Source organism: Lepidochelys kempii, chromosome 8 (assembly GCF_965140265.1).
Source record: "Lepidochelys kempii isolate rLepKem1 chromosome 8, rLepKem1.hap2, whole genome shotgun sequence".
Taxonomy (NCBI): domain Eukaryota; kingdom Metazoa; phylum Chordata; order Testudines; family Cheloniidae; genus Lepidochelys; species Lepidochelys kempii.
This window is the reverse complement of record NC_133263.1, coordinates 1639838-1657417: the sequence shown is the minus strand read 5'-3', so window position 1 is coordinate 1657417 and position 17580 is coordinate 1639838. Positions and strand designations below refer to the sequence as shown.

Genomic DNA, 17580 nt, shown 5'->3' with positions numbered 1-17580 from the left:
CGTGGCAGCAGGGGGGGCTAGGGGCTGAAGCCCTGAGCCCCCGCAGGCACCTCCACCAGGGCGGTAACCCCTAGACCCACCCCCTCCCCACAGGGCAGAAGCCCCTAGCACTCCCCTGTGGAGGGTGGAGAATGTTAGTTAAGTAGCATCTTCTGAGTGGAAGCTTTTCCTATCAACCCTCTATCCCCACATAGTACAGCAGAGTTCTCAAAACAGGCCAGACCAGTCTACATGTCCTGCCCACTAGAGGACTAAGCCACGCCTCCCTCAGGGTCACCTCTGCTTCACAGCATCTATTCCTCAAGGGAGCTAGTTCTGGGTTGCAGTATTCAAAGATAGCTAGCTGTCTTGTATCCACAAGTCCTGCCCTGCCAGTAACCGCTGAGCACAGGATGCAAGTTTGTATTAGGCAGATGGACTAAAGCTGTAGGTAAAGCAAAATGATGACAAACTAGTTACAATATACTTCCTCTAGAGATGAGCTGACCTAGAAAGCAATGCTAAGACTGGAAAATTCTCTCTTCCTTCCCCCATCCCCTTTCACAGTGGCTTTATTCCTTGCAGTCAAGGAGTCAGGAAGCACACCTTGCTCTGAAGTGGTTGAGGCAGACCCAGGAACTAGGAAGAGAGACTGGACAGTTTAGTGTTTCAGAACAATCTGCGTGCCTCTCTCACACTTATATAGCACCACTATCCTATCCGAACACTGCCCCTCTAAGGGATTTACCCTCGTAAGTCCCCTGTGATGCAGTGTACAAACCCCACACTGGGAGAGAAGGGGTTAAAAGACTATACTGGGCCCAGCTAGCCCTGCCCCTCCAACCCTACTGAGCATGCTCCAGCTGGAGACAGGATTGAAAAGGGGCCCAGCTCAGAGGGGGCAGGCTGGGGAGGAGTGCAGACCTACGGTGCAGGCTCCTGCCAAAGGAGATGGGTTGTGTGTTCAGCCCAGCTGGGGCTAACTGTTTGCGCTTCTGGTCCCAATGAGGAAAAAGGAAACTAGAGAGCAGTGCTGGGAAGTGACTCAGGAAGGGTAACACAGAAGGTCCACATTCCCCACCCCAGAGGTCAACACTGCTGACCCTCCCAGGGCCATGGGGCAAAGTCCAGTGGAGGGGGCAGGCCCATGCTCCCTTACCACTGCCCCAGCCCCTGGCTGAGTGGACACTAACCACTAAACCACCCAGCTCAGCAAGGACCTTACTACAAACCCTCTACAGCAGGTGACACGGGTGCCATTTGCTTTTCGTACCACAATCCTGGTCAACAGTGCAGCTCTACCAGTCACTTTTCACTTCCCATTTCATGCATACTAAAAGGACAGCAAGCAGAAGCTGAGTTTTCCTACCTACTGTGCAGTGACTAGGTCTGTAGACACGGTCACTCTCGCCCCTCTGAAAGCCAGGGCACTTAGTTTAGTAACCTAACAAGGGGTCTATGAGCCTGCCTTTTAGGGACCCAACCTTGCCAGTTTTGAAGGGTAAGTTAAGGGCAGGAGTGGTACCTGAAGCCCTGTGATGCTCTTACAATAGAAATGTATGGTTTTTTACATTCGTCTGTGTTGAAGGATCTGCAGAAATAACCCCCTGCACCAGAGACAATGAATGTGTCAACAGTACTAGGAAATAAACATAGGGGAGAGGGGGTAGAGTTCTGCTCTTCCAGGAGAGTACACCGAAAGCATTTTCTAATGATGAGTACATGGTTACTCCAGGTGGGAGGCACATTTGTTTAAGAGCAACAGCAAGCACACGCATGCCCCTTCTCCAGAACTTGGAAGTTGGTCTTTTAGGTGACATTTCCCAGCTTTGGTCTCTGCCTAGAGGCGATGAGCTGGAGGAAGCGAGCACAAACGGCTCAACTATTTGAGTAGAAGAAAAGCGGTTTCTTTTTGCAATTCTTTCTTTGCTCCCTGCTCCCAGATTAAAAATACCTTGGGAATCCAACAGCCACAGCAGCAAAGCTATTGGGAGTAGAGTTCACATCAACAGCATGCAAGAGCTATAGCAAAGACCCTGCTGAAAACAGGGTTTGATTTCATCAAGTTCTAACTGTTCAATTACAATTATAAACTTCATTGTACCTCTTCAAAGTGTAATATTCAGTTCAAAGTGAGTGCTACTCAAGGAATGTTGTTTATGCACACAGCTAACTGCATACTGAACAATGCAGGGAAAAGACACCCTTTTGTGTACCCTGTTAGCTGTGGAGGGCAGGGTACTGCAGTGGCATCAAGCCACATGCTTCAGTGTTTCCTTTTTAAAAGAAAAAAAGTCAAAGCTAGATGAGAGGCATGGTTACCTGTGTACCGCACTGCTGCCACACAAACTGTTTTATAGCCTTAGATAACCATCTAGCATATTTCCCAGGAGGTTGGCTACACTTACTGAAATTGAGAGGGCCACATTATTCCCCAGGCATGGGGAAAATGACCATTTACCTGCCTGGGAGCTGCACATTATCCAAGTACAGCTTAAGAACGTGAGGAAATCCCCCACCAATGGCTTTCCATTGGCTCTGGTTTCATGAGCACTTCTATTCAGTAAGTTCTGAAATAGCAGCACCCCCTCCCTTCGGGCCCAGACTACACACCACTATCTTCCTTCCAAGAAAGGATAGTACACAGCAATGGACTTTGCAATGCAAAAAAAGAAAAAAAAATGATGCCTCTGTGACCGAACTTGTGCCTACATGTCACAGATCAGACACAGACAAGTTAATGAGTTACTCAGCAAAGAGCAGAGCGCCCGGTTGGGGTTCAGGTGTGTTCTTATTTCCTTCCGGCACTTTACCTGCTGTGCTGCTGCAAGACCCACCACAGGTCTCCATTCACAAGGGCTTTTATTCTCATGTAACAGTTAGGCACATTTAAAAGAAAAAAAAAAGAAAAAAAAAAAAGGACTGAGCACAAACTGCACAAATAAATTAATGGAAGCCAAAGTCATCCGATTACCACTGATCACACACACTTCCAATCCATAATGACAACTGATTACTAGGGAAGGAGTCCTTGGTGCTATCAATGCAACACATGTGACAGGTGTTGCCATTAGTGAGGAAGTTTGAAATGAAGCTGTGCTACAAACCACGTTTCTTCAAAGAGGGGGACATGAGCTAACCACTGCAGTGTGGTCAGGACATAGCCTCTCTGTGGAGCTCCAAGGAAAGACATTTCACTATAAGAGGCTTTTAACACTGGCTGCAACAAGACTGGGCCTTACATGCCATCTGACTGCTACAGTGACCACTACGGAAAGGATAGTTCAGGCCAGTACCTGTCAAGGAATGTAAAGACTCTGGAGTGACCAGTTTGCCACAGGGCAAGTATGGAGATTTCACACTAAGCCTCCTTCCATTGCTTGGTGAATTAGAGGCTGCTTAGAAGTTTCTTCCCCACTTCTGTGGAGGAAGAGACATGAAGGTGCGTGTTGACTGTTCCCCATGAATGTGTATAAATCTAGGCTAAGAAAAATATTAAGTCTTACCAGAGCACAGGAGGAATGTTTAAGATTAAATTCTCCCTTAGTCCCCCTCAATGCCTGCAAGCATGAATCTGATGTTGAGAAATAAAGATCCTACATAAGAGGGACTGTCCACGTCCCTTTCTCTAACTGCTACATCCCCTCCACACGTACCTCTTACAAGATACAACTAGATCTCCAAAACAAAGCCCTAGAGACAAAGTGTAGTTCCATTGCTCCCCACTGAAAGCAGCAGAATGGTGTCACCATGCAAAGATCTGAGAAGAAAATGAAGGGTTTAGTTCAAGCCACACTAGCTCTGGCCATTTCCTTCTCTGGGCCCACTGGAAAATGAAGCCCTTTGACAGCAGAAGTAAAAGTTTCCCTGCTGCCACCAAGCACCAGTACAGAACTGCACAACAGAGTTTAACACTAAGGGCCGATCTTTAGAATGGTCACTGTTCATGGATCAATTACCCTTTAAACAAAGAAACCCAAAAAGAAACAAACACTAGATGTGGAACTACTATAAGCAGACATTACAAAGCAGGGGAGCTAGACAGTTATGTAAGGGAATCTTGATAGAGAACCTCAGTGAATGCTCCAGTTCTTGACAGGCTTGGCTGGAGATGTTTGGTCTCTAGCACAAGGCCACCAGCTGCTGGTGTCGTCTAGATCCTAGAGAGAAGCATGTTGTCCTTCTGGCGACTTGACCAGGGCACTGAGCAGAGGAGAAGTAGAAGCCTAGAACATAGCTGGGCAGGACAGCCCTCAGCACAGCATGATGCTGAGGAAGAGGCCTCCCAACAAGGTGGGGATTTTCAGGTTCTAGAGCAGTGCACATCTCCCAGTGGAATCTTGCTGTACAGATAGATAGGACTGCAACTGATACAGGACGGTTTATATGGACTTGGTGCTATTACAGAAACTTTCTAAAAAAACCAGGAAACTCAGGCTGCACTACAGAAGCAGTGACAGTTGTTTTCCAGATCTTGTTTCTGTCTCATTGGTGCTCTGACGTGGAAGAAAGATGGACTTTCGAAGGTAACTGTGCAGGAGAGTGGGTTTGGGAAGCATACCCTAAAACCATCTTTTAATCCATTATGAAGACACCAAGAACATCCTTCCTTGGAGGCAACGATATTCCTAGAATCCCGTGGGAGTGAGCACATTCATATCCCGGGGTTTGAGGTTATGGGACCGTGCCGACTGTTTCTTTCCCTCCATAACAGGAATGTCCATCTTGGGTGGTTTGAAGGTAGCTGGGTCCTCTGCCATCCTGGTGGCCTGGGAACGGATCAGCTCCATTGGGGATGGCTTCTGGGCACCCTTATAGGACTGGATGGTAAAGGCCGCTGAGGGAAGAAGTTGTTACAGCAGATAAGCAACAGGAAAAAGAGTCAAATACTGAACAGTTCACTCAGGTTTTACAGAACATTCACATATCAAGGTCTGCAACATAAGGAAGCTGCTCTTAAAACTGAAGGTTAACGTCTTGCCTTGATGTATGTAAGGCACACACAGAAGAATCATTTCACTTTGTTCTCCCTCCCAGCTCCCCTGGAGTGTAGCTAGTGCCCTACAGTGCATGTTCCTCACAGATCCATGCAGAAGTGTACCAAACCTCTGGGAGGGCAGCACAGACAGTCACACCTATAGATAGCTTCTTCCTGGTATGTAAGAAGCAGAGATGACAATTTCAAAACTAGCTGCCGACAGGCGTGGTGCCATATATTTGGCAGGCTACCATCCACGCAGCTCTTAAGCGCAGCCCCTGCCATCAGGGAGAGGCTGCAGAAGTGTCAATACTGTTACTAAAGAGAACAGTGGCCACCTGCCAGTCATCTGTTTCCACTGGCACATCCACAAGATGCTCTAGCTTGAGACACTGAGACAAGACGTGGGCAACACAAGGTGCAGTTACCAATAAAGGCTGTGAGGCCATTACATAACACAGCCGAGTGTGTATGGAAGTCTATTTATGGCCACTTCGCGCTAGTTTCCACTGAATAGTCAGAGTTGGGGGTAGTGACGACGGCGACACTGGTCCACAGTTACAAGTCATCCCTGTGACCCGCTCTCTGAATTAAGTGTTTGCACTGTCATCTCCCGCTACCTCTGGCGGCTTTTGAGAAGGGTTCTCCTCCTAGAGGGCACATACCTGGGTCATTAGTGGATTTCTGGACAGCTCTGGGTCCAAAAAGGCTCCATTTTTCAGAGGATATTCTGTCTCTGTCCCCACCATCTGAATCCATGGGGACCAAGTCTGAGCCAGTGATAGAACTGGAGGATCCCTGACTAAACCAACCCCTGGAGGAAAAGAATAATTTTGGAGTATTAACAACTGGAAGGAGAAACATGAGTTTAGTCTTTCTCAGCATGGGACCACCAGAAGCAACCATTCCCAAAGCAAGCATGAATAGGCCTTTTGCTTGAAAGTCATTTCCCTATATCCATGGACATGTACATGTCTGCCCACCCCCAGTAGAAAGAATTTACACCCACAAGGAGTTCTAGAAGCTCTCATACTAATCTAGTCAGTCTGAACATTCAGAGCTGAATATTCCTACAGAGAATCCAGGGAGGCTCTGAACTCCACCCCTTCAATAAGATTTGAGTTCTCCAGTGCTGGCCAGGAAAGTTATTTGTTGCAACTCTGATTTTAAGTGGCCTGAAGGAAACCAACTCCTCCTGGGAGGCAAGGGACTGCCCTGTGTGGGAGTGTACCTGTGTTTCTGTTTGGGAGAAGAGTGGGGGGTGCTGCTTGGAGTGGATTGAGTGGAAGATGTCTGTTTGTCGTCTTTGGCCATCTCTCCACTTTGCATCTTTAACTTCTGTTAGAAAGGGCAAGAGGAAAACAAAATCAATATAAACCTTTCAACAAGAGGGTTAGGAGTAAAGAATAGCCGGTTTCAGCATAAGCATGCCACTTCCCCTTTAATTGATGGAATAGTATAACAGGAGTTATAGCTTAGTGTGTTACAAGGTCTGCATGCAAGAGTGCCTGTTAAAGTGTATTCAACAGAGTAAGAGCTCCCCATTTCAGACTGTCATAGTTTTGCTACCAGAGCATTTCTGGAATAAGGTCTTGAGTTATCTACTCCAGCCTAAAGGCAGCCAATGGTAACAGTTCAAAGTCATACACTCTTTGGATTCATACTGTCCTCTGTTAGTGCATTGTTAGGATCGTGATTGGCATTTACAAGGAAGAGGTAGTCTGAATCTGCAGTGAAGCTAGTTCATCCAGAGAACTATTAACATCTGTATCCTAATAGCACTGTCATGGCTAGATGCCACAAGACCCAGGTGGCCTCACGCATTTAACTCATCTAGTTACTACCTCTAAATGGGTTATCATGGTTTAATATTTGTAAGCCATGTCAGCATTAGGATTCTAAATGCTTTCCTGCCTATACAAACAAGAGACATGTCAATGACCCTGTGCACACCAACCAGATTATTTCAAGTCCTTCCAGACAGCACAAAGCGATCTTTGAGGGCAGTCATGGTTTGAAGAGGGACTCAGGAATTTTCCCCTCATCTGATTCTATGACACCTTGGATACCACAGGGAGACAGACTGCTACTGCTTTACTCTGATGAGCACCGTAGAGTCAATACATCTAAGAGAGTTACCTGTGTTCTATTCTGGCATGTATAAAACAGACAATTCTACAGTTGGAATATACCACAATATTAATGGTGACTGACAGTTTGATTGGATTTCCCAGGTTGTTTAATTGCCGTGGCAGCAAACATATCTTTATTTGTAAGCTGAGCAGGCTTCATATGGAAGTGGAAAATGAGATCACAGTGGTTTGTTTTTGAAGAGTCACTTCTCAGAGAAAAGCTGCACTCACATCTATTGCATTCTTGACTTTTGGTGTAATGAAGTTTGATAGTTCAGTCTAACAGTCAAACACACTGAAGCCAAGACTACGGGAGAGGAGTCAATTCAGTGCTTCGTAAGAGAAGCAGAAATGCATTCAGCCCAGAATGACTACACAGTTACGCAAGTTTCATCTGCCAGCCTCTGCATCCCTGAGGCAGAGTGTGACATTCCACGTTAGTAACTGTGAAGGAGAACTATCAGTCACTACAGACATCTCTAACCCTATATTGGGGAGGGGAGTATTTTCTACTCTATTTGCCCATGATATCTGAAGAAAAATATTACAGGAGAAGTTCAAGATTACTAAAGTGAACTGCTGCAGGAAGGAGTTCTGCAAATCATGCACTTCAGCTGATGAAACTGCTCACCTTTTACACATTTCAACATTAACAAGCATCTCAGTAATGTAATAAACCAATGATCTGTTCCCTTACAAAGTAGAGGCTGCCTAGGGGAATGGAGCCTGCTGGCTTCTTTTCTGGAGGGGACGGGGAAGCGAGCAACAAAGTAGTTAGAGCAGCTAAAACTCATGTTTTCAGAAGGAGAGAGGCAGGAAGCGGAGCAGCCCTGAGTTACTGCTGGAAGACAGCTTGTCTCTTACAAGCCCAGGAGAGCAACAGAAATGGAGGTAGCTGAGGAGTCTGCACAAAGGCAGGAAGCAGAACTGAGTTATCGTGGAAAGCCAGAATTGGTGATAGTTGTATTCCCACCCTGAAGCTTTATTCATGTATTTTAAGAAGTATTAACATCCCTTTGAACACATGCAGTGCCATGGCAGGATGGCATGTCCAGCCTCAGACAGGTTCACAGAAATTTACAATTTTAAAGGGTAATTTATCTTCAGGGTGGATCGCGGCACTGAAAAGAAGGATTCACAATTGATTGTGATTTGAGTGATACTGAAACAGACAGTTACATCTATTTACATACTAAAGACTCACCTACTAGAATCGGAGAGTTAAATTTTGGGGAAACCACAGATTGTCCCTAGTCATTGCAACACTAGTGAAATGCATGACTTACGAAACAAAGCCAAGACGGGCTATTTAAATAGAAAAATCCAGCCATTGTTACCAATACAGAGTTCTACGAACAGTGAGAGTAAGCCCCAACACAGTTCCATGAACGCTTCCCGAATTCTAGGGGCTATTTGAGTCCCGCAGAGGTAAAGCAGCACACAAACTACAAGAAAGCCAAAGCAGAGGACGAGACAAATGTCTTACATGGAGTGCCTCAGCCACACGGTGGTACTTTGTCTCCTCAGCCGTGAGGCCCTTGTGGGGAGTGTATCCAGCATCTCTTAGCCCTGCCTGCTGTTCAAAGCGCTGAATGCTCTCCTGAGTCTGCTCTAGAATGAACGAGATGAGACATTCACACAAACTAGAGGAAAACACAGATGCCTGTATGCAGTTTTGGGAAACACAGAGGCAGCATGAGAAACTGAGTTTCCATGATCCAGAATTTAGCATTGTGATGAGTCAGCAGAGATCGAATGTGACAAACACATTAGAGGGATACAATTTCTAATTCAACAGATCAGAAAGACATGTTAGTCATTAGGGTTCTAAGTAAACAGAACAACAACTTGGAACTCTGCAATAAGACTGCTCCCAAATCACGGGGCTTGTCACAAGCACATCTCAGCCAGAAGGGTGAAAGCTAGCATTGCTCCTGAATTAGAATATTTCTAAAACCCCAGGCAGTTAAAATAACCACTTAGAATAATCCCAATGCATCCAAACTCCATATACACAAGTATTGCTGCCAGTTCTTTACTTCAGACTCAAGTGTTCTGAACAGCTAATGTAGCAGTCTTTCAGAAAAGTTTGTCAAAAATGTTAGTGGTTTTTGAAGGTTTTAATTCTTATTTATAACTACTGGTAAAGTCTTAAGCGATGGAAAGAACTGTTTGAGAACCTGATAGTTTCCTACAGAATGCCAGTCCATCATTAAAGCAGTACAGAAGCTACACTTCAGCTAGAACTAGGTTCCTCACTGCTGACGTTTTCGTAAGACTTGCTTTTAGCAAGATGCTCAGGTCTGCCAGCTTTCTATAAAAGAGCTTCAAAGACAACTACAACGTGCTCTTTGTGAACTTCCAGAACGCTGTGCTAAGACAAACCCAATAGGGCTGGAAGTACTGCTTGAATATTAACATTTGAGCTTTAGCTAGCCAGGCAGCAATAAAGTAAGATCCAGTGACAGTTACACCCTAGTGGTTAGCATCTACTCATAAGGATGGAACAGATCTTGCTGCACTACAGACCCAGTCTCATTCTAAAGCCTCATTGTTAAAAGCACAAAGTTCTCTTCATGTTCAAGACAGCCACACTGCTGACCATGAATGCATGAAGCCAGTGAGTTATACTTAAGTACTTATCAGTTTGATGGGTCAATCCTCCCCTTCGCTCTGGTACAACTGAAGATCACTTACTGGTTAAACAGAATGAGCTAATAAGCAAACAAGTGACAGCTGGCAGCACCTGCTCTCATGATCCTTGTAACAAAAATAAGACTATAAAACACTGCAGCAGACATTAATTGGAAAAAAACAATTTCTCCACACCTCCATCACCAACCCAGTTCCAACACTAGAAAGAAAGTTTACAGAGTTTCAGATTTATTCATCCAGCACTTGATTTAGGGCAGAGTTTCCTGCATTTTTCCATTAGTGCACCTACAAAGCTTGTGAGGCCCCCTCAAGTGCACAAAAATTGTTTTAGCCTACACATATTAGGTCTATATGGTTTTGAGGCTGGCTGAAGAATTAGGCCATGAAATCTGGTCAAATGGACCATAGACTTGCATGTGATCTCAGCACATACCCCACTCCCATATCTATTAAGTAGCCTAATACAAATACATCAGAGTTCTTACTTGTAATGAGAGAATTCATGATGATATGAGTGGCCTTGGCCTTCACCACTGGGACCTTGTTCACACTTTCAGTGGAAGATGAGGGGGTTATGACAGGTGGATACATGCTAGTCTCCCCTTCCTCAACCTGTGCAGAGGAAGTGGGGTACAGTTTAAGACAAAGGGGAGAAAGTTACCTCTTGAGCATTACACCCCTTCCCTGAATTCTCATCACAACAGGGCTTTAACCAACACATAACTAGTTAAGCAAAAAAGTCAACTTGCACTGCTTAAGAGTTAAGACTAATCATAATTGGCACTTCAATGTTCTTAAGGAAATGGACATTTTCGTGTCCTTCATGATAGGACATTCCTGTTATCTATTGACAACAGGCACTCATTCTCATATGGATTTGGAAAGCACTGGGCTCACAGCCAGCAGATTGTTAGTCTGAATGGTAAAGGTCACTGGGGACGAAACTAGAACCAACCACTTCTCTTTCCACTCAGGGCCCAATCTGACCAAAACATGTGGCAGGTCTTTCTCCATGAAAGGAGATTCTTTGATAGATGGCACTCAAGTTGCTAGCCAACATCCTAGTTAGAGAGATCAGATCCACTTATAAGTCATGGAGCTCAAACTTTAATGTTATTATTCTAGGCCCTACTCCAATACTTTATACTGGTTTTAAGACATTCTAAACTTAGTCAGGTAGCTTACACCCAAAGTTTTGCCATTCTTAACTAGACTCTGGGGACTGTGTCTGCTGGATTCTAATTTGTTACTTTATAAAATGAAAGCACCTTTTGAAATGACAAACAATTCTTGCAGCTTGAACAGAAGGTAATAGCCTTCAGTGCTGGGCACTGATTTTTACACACCATGCTCCAGCTTAAGACAACTTCACAAGGAAGTTCCACTGGCAGAATAAAAACCAGTTTAAGCAGATACAGTTAAGCCAGTTCAAATGACTGCATGGACACGAATTTCAGTATAAGTGTGACTTGCTTCAGCTTAATTAAACCTGATCCTAATGGAGCTAGTTAACCAAATAAGCTGCTCTTATACGCAAAGAGCAGACACATGCCATTTGCACTGATTTAACTGTATCAGTTTAAATTTACATCTTAACACCCACACAAGTTTCTCATTTAGACAAGTTCTTGGAGCATATTCATTCTATGGTCACCAGACACTATGCATTTGCTTAAGTGGACAGAATCACAGAGGACATACTGACAGGTTTCAGAGTAACAGCCATGTTAGTCTGTATTCGCAAAAAGAAAAGGAGTACTTGTGGCACCTTAGAGACTAACCAATTTATTTGAGCATAAGCTTTCGTGAGCTACAGCTCACTTCATCGGATGAACCGATGAAGTGAGCTGTAGCTCACGAAAGCTTATGCTCAAATAAATTGGTTAGTCTCTAAGGTGCCACAAGTACTCCTTTTCTTTTAGAGGACATACTCATACTCTTCAGAGTTTGCAGGATGCCTTTAAAAAATGTAAGCAATTGGAGTTATGCCTTTGTTTCTTTCTGACGAAAGAAAGCCTGAAAGTTATTTCCCTACCAGCACGCAAAGAAAAGGAGGGGGGGGGGCAGGAATGTCAGCTCTGGCTTTGCTGGAGGTTTCAGAAGATATGTATTGAGTTTAAGGAGGAGGCTTGTTGAAGTTGACGTTTCAGAGAAAGAAGGTCTGTGTTAGTCCTTAGTGTGAAGTCAGTGTTGGCCAAGATTTATCGTAGCACTCTGACCAAAGGTCCCTCCTTCTCAGTTGGAGAGCTCTCTCTTGTGATATTTAACCACTCCTCCAGTCAGACTCACAAGCTGCACAAGAACTACATTTCTAATGGCAAAGTGTCAGGAAGTTGTCCTTGATCAAAACACTCCCAGTTTTGATCCACCTCTGCAGGTCACCTTAAAGTAGTAGTCACTTGCTTAATCCAGAAGAGTTCCTGGTTTTCATCCAGTTAGAATCTAGCAGACACCTCCCTGCCATCTCCTCACCCATTCTAGAGTGCATACCTTTGAAAGCTCCTGGTACTTGCGCTCTGGGATGACTGGCTGTTTCCACAGGACATTGGAGCACATATCTGAAGGGGGAGGAGTCATCGGTGCTGGATTCTCCAGGGCATCATCATAACTGAATGCCCGACGATGCATTCCAATAGGCAAGGACATCTTTCCTAGAAGCCCTCCAGAGCCATGCTCAATAGCTAAGAACAAAGATGGCAGCTTTCACAGTGGGATGCATCTTGGACATATCAAACGGGATTATCTCTGTACTGGTTAAAAACACTGATTCTTTAAGAATCTATTAACTTTTCAGAGACAAGGTACAGCTCACAACAGTAAAACCCACTACCAAAATGAGACTGGTGCTGGAAGCACCTGTTATGAAGTTTGTCTTAAGCAGCTACCCAAACGACCGGTAAAGTCTGTAGTCTAAAAAGGGGCTTTTAATGGGCAGTTACCTTGGGGATATTTTGATGTGGTTGCTAAAGCAGTTCATCCTTAGTACAAGTTTCACTATTTTGGAAGAACAGGTTTCTACGTGGGAAAAAAACAACCCTATTTTTAGAACTTGTTGGAGAAGTGCCTGTGCTTGCAAGACTGAGGAGACATAAGCTGCAATACTCCTCTATAAGACACTCGTGACGAAGCAGGACTGTTCTTAATGTTTCCTCTGAATAGTGTGGGGGTGCCTCAGTTTCCCCTAGGCAGTTCTTAAGTCTCTAGGGGGTGGGATGAGGGTGTATGATCGTTGCAGAGCCCTAGGGGGCAGGTGTGGGCAGGGGTCTGGACACAGAGAATGGCCGATACCCTGTTTCCTGGCAACTGATGGCCTGGCCCTTCCCCCCCTGCAAGGTGAGAGCTAAAGGGTTGGAGAACAAAGGAATCCGGTGACCTCCTGGCCCACAAAGCCCAGAGGAGGAGGGGCTAGAGAGACTTTTAGTTTGGGGCTGGCTGAGGACATGGAGTGAAGTGCAGATGGGGTTGTCTGGCTCACTGCCCCCCAAAATGGACCCAGCTGAGGGGTCCTGTTCTCTTCACCTACAAGCTCTGTGTTAGACCATGTTCCTGTCATCTAATAAACCTTCTGTTTTACTGGCTGGCTGAGAGTCATGTCTGACTGCGGCGTTGGGGGGCAGGACCCTCTGGCTTCCCCAGGAGCCCCGCCTGGGCGCCTGGGCGGACTCGCTGTGGGAAGCACAGGGAGGGGCAGAGGATGCTGAATGCTCCGAGGTCAGACCCAGGAAGGTGGAAGCTGTGTGTCCTGCAGACAATCTGCTCCCAGAAAGGAGACTTCCTCAGAGTCCTGACTGGCTTTGTAGGGAGCAGTTCCAGAACATCGCCCTGGGACTCCGTGACAACACTCTAGTCAGAATTATGCAGCCTTTGCAAAATTCTAGGAGCTGTTTTTGGTTTTACTAGCCTCACTCCAAACTATCAGATTTGATGTGACACTTTAATCACAAAGTAAGTTACCCATAACTACTGCTTCGCATCTGTCAGTCACAGTTAACAGCAGTACTTCAAGCTACATCACCCTACATAGCAATCTGTTAAGCAGTTACATATATTGTGGGCTAAAACGCAAAGTTCACCAATGACTAAAGAAAATCTATGTGGTAAGACTGCCATTGAACAGGAGCACAAAGTCTGATTTGGGTAAAAAAGCAGCTCAATTTTCTAAACAATCCAGGAGTTGAGAGATTAAGACTGACAACTTTGTATGTGGCTAAACCAATAATGGTTCTAAAGTGAGAGGTTTCCGAGTGGTAGCCGTGTTAGTCTGTATCAGCAAAAACAATGAGGAGTCCTTGTGGCACCTTATAGACTAACAAATTTATTTGATCATAAGCTTTTGTAGGCTAAAATCCACTTCATCAGATGCATACAGTTAGGAGTTTATTTGTGCAATCCAACAGCACTGCTGAAGTTCAGGATCTGATTTTATTTACATATTTTGGAAGGTTGTTCTACCAAAAAAGAGCTTGCAAGTAGCATGCATTCTTACAAGATCTATTTATGTGATCAGGTATTCCCATAAATTAGTGCCAAACAATCAAGCTGCTATTTTCAGACCCTCAGGTGAAGCGAAAACATACAACACTTTGTCAGGTCTCCACAAATCTACTCACAAATCTTCCCTGATTAAACAGTGGTGGGATGGGGAAGGAACATTAACATCAGTCTCTGGATGGCTTTAAGGGATAGGGCCACTGGCAGGGTCTATGGAAAGCACTGAATATAAGTTCCAGCAGCTGTGGGGTGAGAGAGAGGCTGCACCAGACCTAGATATCCCAGCTTGGAGAGCACAAAAGGCACATACTAGGGAGGACATCACTCCTAACACCTCCCCACTTCATCTTTCATACCCTCTTCTGCATCGCAGGAGTATGACAAATTCTCTAGACTTTGCTAATGAATTGTCATGTCATATTAACAGCAGCCAACTCTGACAAAAGCAGTCATGTGACTATCAGTAGTGTCATGACTGAGGCAATCACTAACCAGAATAGTTTAAATCAGTGGTTCTCAACCCACAGCTGCGGCCCAAGTGACATCCTCAGGGCCATACTGGTAGCATACATATTGTGTGGATTTGGCCCACATAACACAGAGAGCTGCATATGCAGCCCACAACAGTAAATAGGCTGAAAACCACTGGTTTAGACCCTAAGGTCTTTCAGAGGTATTTGTACAGCACCTGGCATCGTGAGGCCCTGACACAATAGAAATAATTCACTGGGAGGAGCACTGATACAGTGGCACTATTTAAAAGCTGACACACTAGCCTCAACTGGACACCAAATACCCTAACCAGGCTATACACCTGATCCAGACTAGAGAGCCTACATAAAACCCATGTCTTCTCACAACTAACCATCACGTAGGTGACTAGACTAAAATTTACCGGAAAGAATTAGTTTTACCAGGAATATCTGGTTGTCTTGAAGCCATGACTGTAATCCAGATGTTCCTCTATATGGAAATCCAGAACCGATTCCCGTTACCTGATAAATCAACAGAGAATGTTTTTATCTGCAAAAGGCACCAAGGCTACAGTAAATATGACCCAAGACCATCTTATGAAACACGAACTCGAAGTGCCCACGGGAAGGCTGGACTGGGGGGCTGCAGGATGACAACGGGTCTCGTCGCAACCCCCCTGGGGGAGGCGTGTGACCCGCCCTGCGCCCACGGCCACCCGCCTGCCCGGAAAGCCGAGAGGCCGCGCCCGCCAGCAGCGCCACCGCCCCACAGCTCCCGCCGGACACAAGGCGGCCCCGGGCGGGGGGGGGGCGTGAAGCGGGCCGCACCCCCCGGGGCAACTCAGCCGCGGCCCCCGGGGAGCAGGGCGCGGAGCAGAGGGGCCCGGCCGCAGCCCACGCGTGACAGGCTGGGGCCCAGAGACCCCGGGTCTGCTCGGGCAGGCCCGCCCGCCGGGCCCCGGCAACCCCTCCCCTCCCGCCGGCCCCCCCAAAACCCCTCCCTCCCCGCCCACGGCCCCCCCTCCCGCCGGCCCCCCGGCAACCCCTCCCTCCCTCCCCGCCCGCGGCCCCCCCCCGCCGGCCCCCCGGCAACCCCTCCCTCCCCGCCCGCCGGCCCCCCGGCAACCCCTCCCCTCCCGCCGGCCCCCCAAAACCCCTCCCCTCCCGCCGGCCCCCCAAAACCCCTCCCTCCCCGCCCGCCGGCCCCCCGGCAACCCCTCCCTCCCCGCCCGCCGGCCCCCCCGGCAACCCCTCCCTCCCTCCCCGCCCGCCGGCCCCCCCGGCAACCCCTCCCTCCCTCCCCGCCCGCCGGCCCCCCCGGCAACCCCTCCCTCCCTCCCCGCCCGCCGGCCCCCCCGGCAACCCCTCCCTCCCTCCCCGCCCGCCGGCCCCCCCGGCAACCCCTCCCTCCCTCCCCGCCCGCCGGCCCCCCCAAAACCCCTCCCTCCCTCCCTCCCCTCCCGCCGGCCCCCCCGGCAACCCCTCCCTCCCCTCCCGCCGGCCCCCCCAAAACCCCTCCCGCCCCGCCCGCGGCCCCCCCGCAACCCCTCCCGCCCCGCCCGCGGCCCCCCCGCAACCCCTCCCGCCCCGCCCGCGGCCCCCCCGCAACCCCCCCCGCCCCGCCCGCGGCCCCCCCGCAACCCCCCCCGCCCCGCCCGCGGCCCCCCCGCAACCCCCCCCGCCCCGCCCGCGGCCCCCCCGCAACCCCCCCTCCCTCCCTCCCTCCCCGCCCGCGGCCCCCACAGCCCCCCTCCCCGACCCCACAGCCCCCGGGCCCCCTCCCCAGCCAGCCCCACAGCTCCCTCCCTCCCGCAGCCCCCAGTACCTGGGCCCCCACGCCCGCCGCTAACAGGCCGGCCGGGGCCGCGGCCCGCACTGCAGCCGGAGGAGGCGGAGGCCGCCCGCGGCGGGGCGCGGGGCAGGGCGGCCCGCAGGCTCCATGGCGCGGGCCCGGCCGAGCCTCCCCCTTCGCCCCAGCGCAGCAGCGACGGCGATGGGGGGGAGGGGGCGGAGCGTGTAGAGGGCTACGGTCCCGCGATACTTCGGTGACGCAGGTTGCAAGATGGAGGCCGCGGGCCGCCGTGAGGCGCGCCGGGAATTGTAGTTCTCCGCCCTGGGGCCGAGGGGCTGTGCGCTGCGTGGCCCACGCACGTTTCTTGAGGGCTCCGCAGCAGCAGACTCCGCTCGCCGCGGGCAGCCTGAGCCCGCCCCTCGCTCCAATGCCCGGGCTAAGGGCCCACGGGCGAGGGACGGGAGCCTAGCGCTCCGCTCCGGGCAGCCCTGGGGGGCTCCGCTTTCCAAAGGGCCCCGCGCCCCCCCGTGAATGGGTTTCGCGGGCTGCCGCTGCCAAAAGGCTAAGAACCGCGGAGCGAGGGGAAGGAAGAGCTTGGGGGCCGTCCCTAAGGCCGCGCCGTTTGGGAACGTGGGGGCCGCCCACGCGTGACCCAGCACGTGTCAGACCCGCGCTCCGTCTCCTCCCCCAGCCGGGCTCCGCCCGGGGCCGGCAAACGCTGCCGCAGAAGCTGCCCCGGCCCCGAGGAAGGGCAGGTCCTGCCCGAGCCGGTCCGCTCGTGGCTGGCTCGCCGGCGGCGCTGGGTGGGCCCCGGCGTGGCGTGAGCAGGGCGAAGCGCAGCGCCGGGGGGAGCTGAGGAGCAGCGCCCCGCCCGCAGCCGCCGCCAGCACGCGTGGGGGTGGGAGCCCCCCTGAGCACGTCCGAGCGTGGCCGCCGCCAGCCCGCGTGGGCAGCCCGAGGCTCCTAGCGGCGCCGACCCGCCCGTGGCAGCCGCGGCACGGCGAGCACCCCCCGCGTGGGCGAGCCCCACTCGCGGCCGGCGGCCCTGCCCACGGCGGCCGCCCCGCCTGGCCTCCGAAC

At 49.7% G+C, this 17580-nt stretch overlaps 1 protein-coding gene across 4 annotated transcripts; it reads right to left on the bottom strand.

Moving 5' to 3' along the window:
- Nucleotides 1-2824: 2824 nt before the first annotated feature.
- On the bottom strand, nucleotides 2825-17053 carry KIAA1191 (KIAA1191 ortholog). 4 transcript variants are annotated; one of them, XM_073355165.1, is made up of 8 exons: nucleotides 16534-17053; nucleotides 15150-15230; nucleotides 12235-12425; nucleotides 10230-10356; nucleotides 8576-8700; nucleotides 6189-6295; nucleotides 5623-5771; nucleotides 2825-4816 (listed from the first exon to the last, which is right to left on the bottom strand). In XM_073355165.1, the coding sequence occupies exons 2-8, from the start codon at nucleotides 15175-15177 to the stop codon at nucleotides 4608-4610; spliced, it is 936 nt and encodes a 311-aa protein (XP_073211266.1). In that variant the 5' UTR covers nucleotides 15178-15230; nucleotides 16534-17053; the 3' UTR covers nucleotides 2825-4607. The 4 variants fall into 4 exon arrangements, with proteins under 4 accessions (XP_073211266.1, XP_073211267.1, XP_073211268.1 ...); XM_073355166.1 differs by lacking the exon at nucleotides 16534-17053 and having other exon boundaries at nucleotides 12235-12494; nucleotides 15150-15234; XM_073355167.1 differs by lacking the exon at nucleotides 16534-17053 and having other exon boundaries at nucleotides 12235-12489; nucleotides 15150-15233.
- Between the last annotated feature and the right edge of the window lie 527 nt (nucleotides 17054-17580).

Bases quoted from the DNA above. Each gene is read 5' to 3' on its own strand.
- KIAA1191 (XM_073355165.1), bottom strand. From the start codon at position 15,177: ATGGCTTCAAGACAACCAGATATTCCTG. The intron at 10,357-12,234 runs GTATGCACTCTA...TCCTCTGCACAG, and splicing joins AGTACCAGGAGCTTTCAAAG to GTTGAGGAAGGGGAGACTAG. The intron at 8,701-10,229 runs GTAAGAACTCTG...CGTTCATTCTAG, and splicing joins CATGAATTCTCTCATTACAA to AGCAGACTCAGGAGAGCATT.